The following is a 13,556-nucleotide window of genomic DNA, read 5'->3' on the forward strand; positions in this document are numbered from 1 at the left end:
CGCCCCCCCCCCCCAATCTAGGGAAATACAAATTTGTTGGCTCTGGCTGTGGGTTCCAATAGGCTGTGTCCTCATGAGGAAGTGAGGTGCCTTCCAGGAAACCCAAAGGAAGAAAATCTCATGATAGGAAAATTCAATTTTCTCACTTCTTATAGAAATGCTTATCACCAGCCAACCTCTTGCCGACCAAGACTTTTAATAGCAGGAGAACCAGGATTTGGACAAGCCTCTCATTTGGCTCCAGCAGTGATACATGCTTTGGAAAAGTTCACTGTGTATACACTAGACCTTTCCATTCTCTTTGGAATCAGTGCCAAAACACCTGAAGAAACATGTGCGCAGGTATTTCAGCTTTGTAGTAGTGCTACTTAAGTGAGGCTAACAGAACAGAATTTTTCAGCAAATGCTGAAAACATTTCCACTTTCTGGTGGAAGACAATTCTAGAGAACTGGAATGTCAGATCATCTTCCATGTGTGGGTGGGTTTGCCCCAGAGGAAATTTTTTTTTTAAGTTTGGCTAAGGTTTGAGAATTATAATTATGGTTGACAATATGAATGCTGCTTTTCTTCAGTCATGCTTCATTGGGGTTTTTTTTAGCTCATTCATATCATGCTTCTATCATGATGGAATTCAAGGCAGTATTTCCATCCCAGCAGACCCAGAAAAACTTAACAGTACTTCAGGGTTGCTACATATTCCTTCAGACAATGCCTCATATCTTTTAGTGTTGTACTGTTTGCATCTGAATTGTTTATAATTAATCTGCTTAACAGATGACTAGTATATTTGATTTAAAGTGCCTTCCAGAAAATAGTGATGAATTAAAATAAAGATTAATGAGAGAGTCAAGAAAAGGGGTATGGACAAGTGACTATTCCTCACTTTCAGAAAATACCCCTGAGAAAATGTGTATTGCTAAAGCAAATTTGTTAACATTTGGCATTATGCTGATTGTTCCTTCCTGTTTTTATAGATTTTTGTTTTAGCTTGTACTTTTATGTTTTTTTCTGTTCTATCAGCCATTTTTGGGACTTAGTGCAGATAGGCAGGAAATAACTACCCAAACTAAAAGTACCTTTTTGATTTTGAGAATCTGAGAAAATCTGGTGGGGGCTGGTCCCAAAATTAACAAATTTGGGGAATGGGAGCGGTTAATGATTTTGATTTTGGTGTCTTTCAGGCAAAAAAGTCATGATTAAAGGACAAATGTGCTAATGACCTGTCAGCTGATCATTTTTCTTGTATTTTACTAGTTAATATGTGAAGCCAAGCGAACAGCTCCAAGTATAATATACATTCCAAATATTCATTTGTGGTGGGAGACAATTGGGCAAACGCTGCAAGCTACATTTACTGCGCTGCTACAGAACATTCCATCTTTTGCTCCAATTTTGCTCCTTGCAACATCAGATGTACATCATGCTTCTTTGCCAAATGAGGTACTTTATGTCATTGAATTCATAGGGTATCTCTTTGATCCAGGGTTTTCTTTTTCTAACTTAAGCATTTGATTTCTTTTATAAATAATAAATAAAGATGAATGAGTATTTAATGTTTGCCAAATATTTCTAAACATGGAAGCAATTAGGGAATACTTAGGCTATCAAGAAAATTGCAGTGCTCCATTACTGCTTACAGAACAGAAGCATTCCAACACAACTCTAGTAAATTTTCAGGTAAAATAAATTTAAATTAGATTTATTTATATCTGCCAAGTTTTGAGCTAAAGTTTTTTTGTCCAGATCCTCAGTATTCAGTATTAGTAGTTTAATAGCCCTGGAACTCAGATCTTTTCTGTCACTTTCGATTCTCTTATTTACTTCTCACAAGAACTTGTACATTTCAATATTATTCATTTATTTAAGGTACAAGAATTGTTTGACAAAGCGTATGGAGAAGTTTTTGATGTCTGCTTGCCTAGTGCTGACGAGAGAAGAAAGTTTTTTGAGAATTTAATTCTTCACCAAGCTGCTAAACAACCTGCATCAAAAAAGAAAGCAGGTTAGTATGTGCAACACATAAAACTAGAAAGCCCTGTAAAGGTGATGGGATGTTGAAAATAACTGCAGTCAAAATATCTGCGCTTTAACTCATCAAAATGTTTTCTTTCGCCCCGTCCCCCCCACAGTTTTGCAGGCTCTAGAAGTGCTACCAGTAGCAGCAGCACCTGAACCACGACAGCTAACAGAAGAGGAGGTCAAACAACTTGAGGGGCAAGAAGAAGATACTTTACGTGAACTCAGAATTTTCTTAAGAAACGTTACTCACAGGCTTGCTGTTGACAAACGTTTCAGAGCTTTTACAAAACCAGTTGACTTACATGAGGTAATGCTTAGGATTTTATCTCTGCTCATCAAATAAGTAAACAATGACGTGGCCCAAAGTAATTATCTCTGTATGTTCCTGCCACTTTATTTGGAACATATATGTTTTATGTTGCAATAATTAACATGTTCTGTGATGTAGTAAGGTAGTTATCATTTTGTCTAATGTGGATCTAACAGGCTGTACAAGTGCAATCAAAAACTGACACAAAATGGCATCCTAAATGCCATCCAAAGCTGATACTGCCTTTTCTAGGAATTAAATAAAATTGCAATGGAAGGCAAAGCCTATTTGAAAAACTTCAGATTTAGAAATCTCTTATGTTCAGTGACAGGAAGGTGCCATAAATAACTTACAAATGCTGTCCAAGCTCTTATTTACCTGCACTGTGAATTTCCTTTGTACCACTCCTTCATTGTCCCATCTAGCTCTTCCATTTACCCTCCTTCGCATGCCTACTTCTCTCTGTCGCTGGCCCCTGAGGACTTGGTTTAACACTTCCAGTGAAAAAATAATATTTAGCCCATGGTTCACTCCCATTGCGTTTAAAGTGCCTCTTGGCTTTTAAAGTGTATGTGTGAGTGAAAAGGAGTTGTTTGTATGCACAGCTTATAATACTGGGTGTGGGTGTGGGTGTTTTGTCTGTATCTCTTCAAAATATAAAGAGTATTTTCAATGCTCAAAAGGGAAAGGAGCACAGGGAAAGCATTTTCCTTGAGTGGCATGTAGGAGGCACCCAAGTTCCTATAGCTGACAACAATAATAATAATAATAATAATAATAATAATAATAATAATAAATTTTATTTATATCCCGCCCTCCCCAGCCGAAGCCGGGCTCAGGGCGGCTAACAACAATAAAACAGTACAAAAGTACAGCATAAACAACACTCTAAAATCATTCATTATAAAATTAATTAATTCAAGCCACTGGCAACCATTGGGCCAGAGCTCCGCGAAGATTGCCAAAGGAGGGAATCAGGCTGTACCCTGGCCAAAGGCCTGGTGGAACAGCTCTGTCTTGCAGGCCCTGCGGAAAGATGTCAAGTCCCGCAGGGCCCTAGTCTCTTGTGACAGAGATCCTCAGCTAAGCACCAGATCGGAGCCACAGCCGAAAAAGCCCTGGCTCTAGTTGAGGCCAGCCTAACTTCTCTGTGGCCTGGGACCTTCAAGATGTTTTTATTTGAAGACCGTAAGTTCCTCTGTGGGGCATACCAGGAGAGGCGGTCCCGTAGGTACGAGGGTCCTAGGCCGTATAGGGCTTTAAAGGTTAAAACCAGCACCTTAAACCTGATCCTGTACTCCACCGGGAGCCAGTGCAGCTGGTATAGCACCGGGTGAATGTGATCTCGCAGCGAAGACCCCGTAAGGAGTCTTGCTGCAGCATTGTAACATACATAACAGGAACTAAACCTCATCTGATCTTATTGAGAGAATTTTAACATGTCACAAGCAGTCCAGTTGATCGACAAATTATTTGCTGCTGCTTCCTGCCAGTATCCTGATACTTAAGTTACAGTTTTAAGGCAAATTTATTAACATTAAGAACAACATAATGAGATGTCAAACATTCTTAAAAACATCAAGATTTCTGTTTTCTAGTTTAAGTGAGAGATTTCTAAGTTTTTTGTTACATTTGTAGGTACCAGACTATGTTACTGTTATCAAACAACCAATGGATCTTTCAACAGTTATTTCAAAAATTGACCTTCATCAATATCTCTCTGCCAAAGACTATCTAAAAGATATTGATTTGATCTGTAGCAATGCATTAGAATATAATCCAGACAGAGACCCTGGAGGTGAGTACAAAAATACTACTGTATTTGTTATAGGAAAAAAATGTTAACTTACTATGATATCCAAATCAGAAATGTTAAATGACAGTTAATGTTTTATAAGCTGTATTTTCTTTTTACAGAACTCTTTTGTTGTAACATACTTCTATTTCGATAAATCACAGTAGTTCAGCAAGGAGTATAAATTTTACAGTATAATGGAAATTACTGATGAAGCTGCTACAAAGTATTTTTATTGTGTGTGCATTGTTAGATCGCCTTATCAGACACAGAGCCTGTTCTCTCAGAGATACAGCATATGCAATAATTAAGGACGAAATGGATGAAGACTTTGAACAACTTTGTGAAGAAATTCAAGAATCTCGCAAAAAAAGAGGTGTGTTATAATATTTACTCAAAAAGCAACTACATTATAGTTTATCTAAGAAGAATGTGCCAAATTTCCATTTCCTGCTGCAGCCCCTTAGACTGTTTCAAATTCCCCTTTCCAGGATCCCATATTCTTTAGGAGCCAGTGCTGTGTGTGCAATGTGCACACAAAGGGCTGGGGGAGATCTAAAAAGTCTAAATGCAGCCCTTTGGATTCCACATTCTCCATCCCCCCTGTGATTGCTTGTGTATGCTCTTCGCAATAAGCACATCTGCTGACTCAGAGATATTTACAGTTCTTTATTTTACATCTGTACAGGCAGCACATTACAATCATGCGTCTGAATCCTCCGGGAGTGGCCTTCGCAGGCTTTTCCTCCAACAGAAAAGGCGGGGAAGTTTCATGTGACACCTCTCCCCCATCCTCTTTAACTCTCTCCTCTCCTTAGCAGATGGAACAGGCACCGCCTCACCATGAGTGCCGGAACTTCCGGTGCGGTGCTGGGGCTCTGCTTCAGCATCGGAGAGCCTTTGCACCTCCTGGCTCTCCCCCCATCCCCATCCGTCACTTCCTGCCCACCTCCCTCTGACTGTTCCTGCTCCTCCCCGGCATTCTCTGGAAGTCCCATGACACCCCCTCATCTTCAAACATAAAATATAATTATAGTTCAGTAACGTTTAATAAAAGATGCCTACAAAAATTCATTTCTTTTTAAAGGTTGCAGCTCCTCAAAATATGCTCCTTCTTACTATTATGTAATGCCAAAGCAGAATACCTCCTTGGAATACAAGAAACTGGATTCTGAATTTGGTGAGAAACTGAAAATCCAACCAGTGCCTCTGGATTCTAGCTCTCCTTGCCCTTCTAATGGTAAGTGTTACTTACATTATTTCTTACTTAACGAGCAATTTGTGAACTGATTTCAAGTTGTCAGTCTTGTCTTTAAACGAGAGATAGTGGGGTGTATCCAGTGTGAATCAGAGTAGACCTATTGGGATTAATAGACATGACTTAGATCCATAAATTTCAGTGGATTTACTCTGAGTAAAATTTAACTGGATAGTAGCCCAATGCAAGGACAACACACATAATTTGGAATTTTAATTGTGTAAAGCAATGCTGATCTCAGAATATCTTTACTTTATGCCACTGTATCAAGTGCCATCTCCTATTATTATTCCACCCATCTGACTGGGTTGCTCCAGCCACTCTGAGCAGCTCCCAACAAAGTATTAAATGCACAATAAAACATCAACCATTAAAAACTTCCCTGAACAAGGCTGCTTTCAGATGTCTTCTAAAAGTCAAATAGTTGTTTATCTGTCTGACATCTGACGGGAGGGCATTCCACAGGGCGGATGTCACTGCTGAGAAGGCCCTCTGCCTGGTTCCCTGTAGCTTCGTGTCTTACAATGAGGGAACTGCCAGAAGGCTCTTGAAGTTGGACCTCAGTGTCCAGGCTGGTCCGTGGAGATGCTCCTTCAGGTATACAAGGCTGAGGCTGTTTGTGGCTTTAGAGGTCAACACCAACACTTTGAATTGTGCTCAGAAACATACCGGGAGCCAGATCCTTCAGGACTGGTGTTATGTAGTCTCGGCATCTGCTGCCATTCATGAGTCTAGCTGCTGCATTCTAGATTATTAAGTTTCCAAGTCACCTTCAATGGTATCCCCATGTAGAACGCATTGCAGTAGTCCAAGCAGAAGATAACCAGAGCATGTACCACTATGGCGAGACACTGCGCAGGCAGGTCTCAGCCAATGTACCAGATAGAGCTGGTAGACAGCCACCCTGGACACAGAATTAATCTGTGCCTCCATGGACAGCTGTGAGCCCCAAATGACTCCCAGGCTGGGCAACTGGTCCTTTAGGGGCACAGTTACCCCATTCAGGACACAGGGTATCCCCCATACTTGCCCACCTCCTGACCCTCTCTCCCATTTCTCCACAGGAAGACTTTGGTCCTCATAAACAGCATTGTTGTGTTTATTTAGGAAACATGAAACTATTTTTAATATCTTGAATATGTTTTTAAATTTTGATTTATACCTTTGCTGTAGCCTTATCAAAGAGAAAACTCAGAAGAAAGAGCCGATGGTGCCAGGGTAACCTAGCAAAGCGGAAAAAGACTTCTCATTTCAATAAAGAGAACAAAGCTCCGGGAGAAGAGCAAGATGAAGTAGAGAGTGAAGGAGAAGAATGCATTGGAAATCATGACTCCAGCATGGAACAAACTGAAGTGGAAGAATCTGAAGCTGTGCTTCCAGACCAGCACACAAATAGCTCTGAAAACAAATCTGATGCAGAGAATGGGAGTGACCAATCTGCCAGTAATGGTGCTAAGTGTAGGTCTGAGGAGAACAAGGATACTAACTGTTCAGAGCAAAACAGAGGATGTAATGGAGATCTAACAGAGAATTCTTTAAATAAGGATATTAATGGTAAGTGGAGAGTCATCTGTTGGCATTATCTGAATACATAATTTCCTTTAGTTACTTAATTATTCTCCCATCCCCACATACATGCAATTCTGAGAGATGACCACACCAAAACTCTGGAAATATTTTCAAAACAGTTACGCAAGGTGAAAATTTCAGTGAAATTTTGATCATGCCCGGCTAATTGGAGCAGACATTTCAAATGTATCAAATTTGACTTTTGTTCAAAACCTTATGTTTGAATTCTTGTGTTTTTTAAGTTACCTTTCTTGCGACTTTGCAGATACAGACTCCCTAGCCTTAGATTTGCATGACACATTTTCTCATTTAGCTGAGAGTAAATCCTATTGTACTCAGTGGGAATTGCATTCAAGTAAATGGGCACAGGGTTGATCCTGTTATATAACTAATGGGTTTCATAATTACCTGGCAAAATCTTAGCTGTTGTGACCTAATAGAGAACTTAGAGCAAGGCCAACATATTATATAGATAGATCAAATTACAAAACGAAACAGTTGTATTAAAAAAATCGTCTGGTTTGAATCTGTTTCTGCTACTCCATGGAAATGATATTCTTTAGCGAGAAAGAACTTGGGCTCGGTTTTGAGTGTCTCAGAAGCCGAACATTTTAGTTTTTGAACGCAAAAAACCCGGAAATATTGCTTCCGTTGTCAAACAGCTTCCGCTGCATGGTTTTCATTTTTCTTAGATTATTTGGTTGTTCTTATTCTAGATTCATTTTTGTTATTCTAGATGTATGTATGCTTCGCATGACTCGTGCAAGGCGTTCTCAAGTGGAACAGCAACATCTCATTAGTGTTGAGAAAGCTATGGAGATTCTTTCAGAGCAGACACCACCACTCATTGTTGACCATGGAAAACTTAATGTACGTACACATTCTCTTCCTACTGAATACTAAATAAGAGATTAAATGCATCTAAAAATTAGGTTAATGTGTGGCTTCAGATGTCATGGGTGCATGCTTTGGGGCAGGTAATATGGCAAAAACTGGCAGAAAATTCCTTTCTATGAGTTGAGCAATTAACTTATTTTAAATTATCTTCAAGTAGTATTTTGTTGCTAATGAGCTCCAATTCCCAGCTGGAAAATAAATGCTGTAACTCATTTGTTAAGGCATTCTTGCTAGTCTAGTGAACTGAAATTCATGCATGCTTAGTATTTCTTGGACCCAAATTGGAATTAAATTTTAAAGAGCTTGTAGCAGTGTGTATGGGAATAGAGAAATTCAGATACTTAATGCTTATATGCACCAGCCACTTAGACTTCTGCATTGTACCTCATGTCTCAATGTGTTCTTTACAACACTGTACAATCAGTGGTTAATAGAATAAAGAAAAAGGATTGTTATTGTTTTAAACTCATCTTTTCCAGGAATTGCTGAAAACTGTTACTGAGAAAAGTAGGAACTACACTATACTTCAGTTGGAAAAACTTTATGCCTTGCTCAGCCAGTGTATTTATCGACATCGCAAGGACTATGACAAAACCAAATTGTTGCAGGTATGATATGTTACGGGTGTTTTCTTGTGATCCAATTGCATTGCTTTATAGATATCAAGACACTTCAGTTTGTTGTGTTTTACATTAAGTTTGCTACTGTTCCATTAGTCTGTTTTAATGTCCTTTTTGTATGCAGACTGAGTAAGTCAAACTTCACAAATATACTGAAGCATTTGACTCCATGTTGCAATTTTCAATTGAGGTCATAGTCATTCATGCCAGTTTTTTCTTAAGATGTTTGTGTTACTTACAATCTACGTATGTCAAACTGTTGGCTTCTATAGTACCTTTCAGATTAGCATATATCGTGTCCTTATGTGATGGGTTATTCCATAGCAGTTGAGTTTTCCCTGTGGATGCCTTTCCATTACCACAGATTCTCCTCAGTTTTAAAGCATCACTGAGAACTGGAGATACGACTGCTTTTTAAATAAGCATTTTGTATTTCATATGCACAGACACACCACTGTGACCCTGTTAAGTATCCTGATCTAGACAATATGGACCAAAGATTTTGAATGCGGGGGTGTAAAATTGGCGTTGGCATTCATCTGTCTTGTGACAGTGAAGGAGTGTGCCTTTGGGGGGTGAGGTCAAGCTGTTGGAAGGTTGAAGCACCTGCTGTGGCTGTAGAGACCAATGTGAGAGAGACATCTTTTGTCATAGGTGGGGCAGGTTAAGGCGTCCAGTTGTGCTGCTACAGATGCACCATGGCGTTTCTTCTCTTGATGAAATGTGTTAGGCCTTAATGTATTATAAAAGAGCAATTAGTTCAAACATAATGTAAAGCACAACATAACTACTAAAGTCCAGTGATCTAGCCTACTTTGCTCCTGCCTGCTAGCTTGTGTGATAAATGAAACACAATCCCTAGTACAGTGGTGCCTCGCAAGACGAAATTAATTCGTTCCGCAAGTCTCTTCGTCTTGCAAGTTTTTCGTCTTGCGATGCACGGTTTCCCATAGGAATGCATTGAAAATCAATCAATGCGTTCCTAGGGAAACCGCCTTCAGACCAGGTCCGGGGACAGTCTGTCCCCGGACCTCTTCTGAAGGCTGGGGGGGGGGACGACAAGGGCTTTTCTTCCCACCCCCAGCATTTTAAAAAACCCCAGGACAGCGGAGGACTTCTCCGCTGTCCGGGCGATCTTAAAATGCTGGCGGGCGGCATTTTTAAATCGCCCCGGACAGCGGAGGACTTCTCCGCTGTCCGGGGCGATTTAAAAGCCCCTGGGAAGGCAGGCAGGGGGGACAAAGACTTTCGCCCCCCGCCCGCCTTCAGAAGGTGTTCCCGCCCCCCGCCCCGCTTCGGAACAGCGTTACGAAGTGGGGCGGCTGGGGCAGGTGTTCCCGCCCCCCCCCCGCCCCGCTTCGGAACACGTTCCGAAGTGGGGCGGCTGGGGCAGGTGTTCCCGGCCCCCCGCCCCGCTTCGGAACAGCGTTCCGAAGTGGGGCGGCTGGGGCAGGTGTTCCCGCCCCCCGCCCCGCTTCGGAACAGCGTTTTAAAATGCTGGGGGTCGGGAGCGAAGCGTTCGCTGCCGACCCCCAGCATTTAAAAATCTCCCCGGGACAGCAGAGAAGTCTCTGCTGTCCCGGGGAGATTTTAAAATGCTGGGGGTCGGCAGTGAACGCTTCGCTCCCGACCCCCAGCATTTTAAAATCTCCCCGGGACAGCAGAGACTTCTCTGCTGTCCCGGGGAGATTTTAAAATGCTGGGGGTCGGCAGTGAACGCTTCGCTCCCGACCCCCAGCATTTTAAAATCTCCCCGGGACAGCAGAGACTTCTCTGCTGTCCCGGGGAGATTTTAAAATGCTGGGGGTCGGCAGCGAACGCCCAGCATTTTAAAATCTCCCCGGGACAGCAGAGACTTCTCTGCTGTCCCGGGGAGATTTTAAAATGCTGGGGGTCGGCAGCGAACGCTTCGCTCCCGCCCGCCAGCATTTTAAGATCGCCCGGGGCAGGCGGGGGGAAGGCAGGCGGGGGGGAGCAAAGACTTTTGCCCCCCGCCGGCCTTCAGAAGAGGTCCTCTTCTGAAGGCCGGCTGTGGGCGAAAGTCTTTGCTCCCGACCGCCAGCATTTCCCTATGGGCTTTCGTCTTGCGATGCAAGCCCATAGGGAAATTCGTCTTGCGAAGCGCCTCCAAAACAGAAAACCCTTTCGTCTTGCGGGTTTTCCGTCTTGCGAGGCATTCGTCTTGCGGGGCACCACTGTATTTGTTGCTCCCCCCACCCCTAGCATGTGGGGGGAAAGTGACTCAAATCTGTGCATTCACAGTAAGCTATTAACAATGTTTTATTTTGATATGTGAATGAAGCCTAAAATACCTAAAATAAGAGCTCTCCCAATGATTATTGTTCCTCACCTTAAATTAAAATACAATAGATGAGACTGCTCTTTCCACTGAAGGCTTACAATGTAAATCTGCAAACATCACATCTGGAGAATATAATTAGGTTACAAATTCATTTTGGAGAAAAGTACCTAATAAAATGCTGTTCGGTTTTGTCACTGATGCTATTATTCATTTTCAGGAAATGACAAGAGAAATTGCAGCCTTTACTTAAATCTGCTAATGAAATCATCTAGTTTGAAATGTTATCCCCTATTAATTTGGGATCAAATACCTGCATATAACAAGCCTAAATGTTCGTGATTCAACTCAATATGGATGTAAAAGCCATAGACATTGAACAAGCTGGATGAAAGAACTAAATAATGCAAGTGATCTGTCCATCCTAACAGTTTTCATACAGTATGCTTGGGGTTTTTTTCTTCTCTTTGAAAATAAGTTTGTAACTTTGTGGTGCTAATGTGTGTTCTTTAAAGAAAGAAGTTTGGTGGAAGTTTTCATTAAAGTTTTGAAAATATTTACACACATTACACCACTTTTCTCTGTAAAATGAATACATGCTAATTTATGTCAAAATGTTTTTCAATTAAATCATGTATATATGTTGAACCTCTATTAAAAAAATATATAGTTGGTGTTCTAAAATCTCACATGGGTTTAAAATGAGTGATGGGACATTCTAGTATTCTTATTTCCTCAAGTTTTTAACACAATCTATATTTCTATCACTGCACTAATTCTCGTGTTAATACAATCTGTAATCTCTTTGTTGTATAATATATGAATATGTTAAATCTTAATGGACAAAATAAATTTCTGTACTCTTTAAAAAAGTTGGCTGGCATACCTTTTTAAAGTTACTATTACAGCTTACGACATGGATTAATCCCTTCTTTGTTTTCTCCTGTTTGTAGTTTCTCTTTTTTCATAAATCCCAGCTCTTATCAGCTTCCCCCCTTCCCTTGCCCACCTTGCTTTTACTGTTGTGAATAGCCTTAGTCAGGATCGATTAAGTCTTTTTCTTCTGGGAAAGACCTCGAGTCCCACATGCTTTAAAGCTCCTGCTAGACAAGCTAGTTGCCTCAGTGACAGGCAGCACCGTCAGTTGCTCTTCTCTCCATGATTATGTTACGACGGAAGTACCTTTGAATTTGGGTGGGGGACATTGTTCTAACAACATCTGCTTGGCAGACTAGATAAGACAATTCTCTCCAGAGCACCTGTTTGAGGGAGCTTTGGGTTTTGGCAGGGACAGCTCAAGCAGCAGTGATGGAGCTTAGTGGTAGCCACAAAAAAAAACCCTGCTAGGCAGATGCTTGTCATCTCCTCTCCCCCCCCCCCCCAGCTTTCCCCATGAGTCCGGTGGAAGCAGTTGCTGTTTTTGAATGAAGAAGACGGGGGGGGGGGTGAAATTTAAACTCATCCCACTTGCGTATGTGTCCTTGCCTGATCGGTTTATGGTAACACATTAGCCAAAGGGATAAATGGCAGTTTTGTGCCACTCGTATATAATACACTCTCTGTATATGCTGTACTTGTGCTGTGTCTGAGCACCACATGAAAAATCAGTCCTAGTTTGAGAAAATACGTAGAAAGCATAGGAAGACAGGCGTATCTTAAGGCATTGTTTCCTGTCTTACAAGTTCAGATCTTACACTTCCTTGAAAAAGAAATCAGATGTAGGCCTAACAGTTAAGCTTTAAACTTTTTTTTTTTTTTAATGATATTTATTAAGGTTTCAATAAAAGATTAAACAGAAAAACATAAACGAAAAATACACAATTCAAAAAAGCACAATACATAGTCCAAAAAAGAACGAACAAAAAGAACAAAGAAAAAACAAAATACAAGAAAAAAAAGAACAATTAAAAACAATATCACCTTTTCGTTTCCATCTTTAAATTTACTTGTTTTCTGGACCTCCTCATACCTCCCTCTTTTGTATTCCAGTTCAAATTGTTTGTCCAGCAATTTCTTTCCCTCTTTTTTAATCCCAATCTTTAATCTTAATATAATATAACATTAAAATTTTACCTCTTAAAAGCCAAATTTCCATTTCCTTAAACTTCTTTAATCCTAATCCTTAATCTTAGTCTATAACTTTAAATCCTGTACAGCTGGAAACCACTTATTTTCAATCCAACATCACTCTAACATTCTTTAATTTTACAGTGTTTCTGTAGATAATCTTTGAATTTCTTCCAATCTTCCTCCACCGACTCCTCTCCCTGGTCACGGATTCTACCAGTCATCTCCGCCCGTTCCATATAGTCCATCAGTTTCATCTGCCACAGTTAAGCTTTAAACTTCAGATGTGATGCCTATGAGCTGATGGAAAATAATCCTATCAGTGGAATGGGGAGAAGTGATTTTTAGCAAATCATCCTGTGGGGGCCCTATACCTTCTTGAGATGGGGGGACGACTCTCCACAGATTTAGAAGGGGTGTGGGGCACAGCAGGGAGGGATCTCCAAATATTGCCTCCCCTGTTCTGCAGCCAAATTCCTTGGTGTCAGCTGATAATTGCTAATGGATACTACTCTTAGTATTTCTGCCTGGGTTTTTATTTACACTGGGGATGCAATAGAAAAAAAGCAGCTGGAGAAAGGCTACACTGGGGACTTTTTAGTAGAGAAAAAAGGAGCCATGAAAGGTATATAACATGCATGGTGTGGGGAAAGCCAGTAGTGTTTTTCTCTTGAGCAACAATACTAGAACCTGCAACAAAACCCGACCTGATTTTTGCTGC

General features: G+C 40.9%; 1 protein-coding gene and 1 long non-coding RNA gene across 3 annotated transcripts in view; both read left to right on the forward strand.

Moving 5' to 3' along the window:
• The window catches only part of ATAD2 (ATPase family AAA domain containing 2), a 30,477-nt gene extending 18,837 nt beyond the window's left edge, over window positions 1-11,640 (forward strand). For both annotated transcript variants that reach the window (XM_081012488.1, XM_081012487.1), the window contains exons 18-28: window positions 156-342; window positions 1,256-1,441; window positions 1,868-2,003; window positions 2,131-2,327; window positions 3,969-4,128; window positions 4,379-4,501; window positions 5,213-5,365; window positions 6,557-6,937; window positions 7,689-7,822; window positions 8,329-8,457; window positions 10,989-11,640. In XM_081012488.1, coding sequence (XP_080868614.1) covers window positions 156-342; window positions 1,256-1,441; window positions 1,868-2,003; window positions 2,131-2,327; window positions 3,969-4,128; window positions 4,379-4,501; window positions 5,213-5,365; window positions 6,557-6,937; window positions 7,689-7,822; window positions 8,329-8,457; window positions 10,989-11,021 — 1,819 coding nt within the window. In that variant the 3' untranslated portion in view covers window positions 11,022-11,640. The remainder of the gene's footprint in view (window positions 1-155; window positions 343-1,255; window positions 1,442-1,867; window positions 2,004-2,130; window positions 2,328-3,968; window positions 4,129-4,378; window positions 4,502-5,212; window positions 5,366-6,556; window positions 6,938-7,688; window positions 7,823-8,328; window positions 8,458-10,988) is intronic.
• Window positions 1-13,556, forward strand: part of LOC308480937 — a 122,573-nt gene that overhangs the window by 94,926 nt on the left and 14,091 nt on the right. The gene's annotated exons all lie outside the window — the stretch shown is intronic.

This window comes from Podarcis pityusensis (genome assembly GCF_964106645.2).
Source record: "Podarcis pityusensis genome assembly, chromosome: 7".
Lineage (NCBI taxonomy): Eukaryota > Metazoa > Chordata > Lepidosauria > Squamata > Lacertidae > Podarcis > Podarcis pityusensis.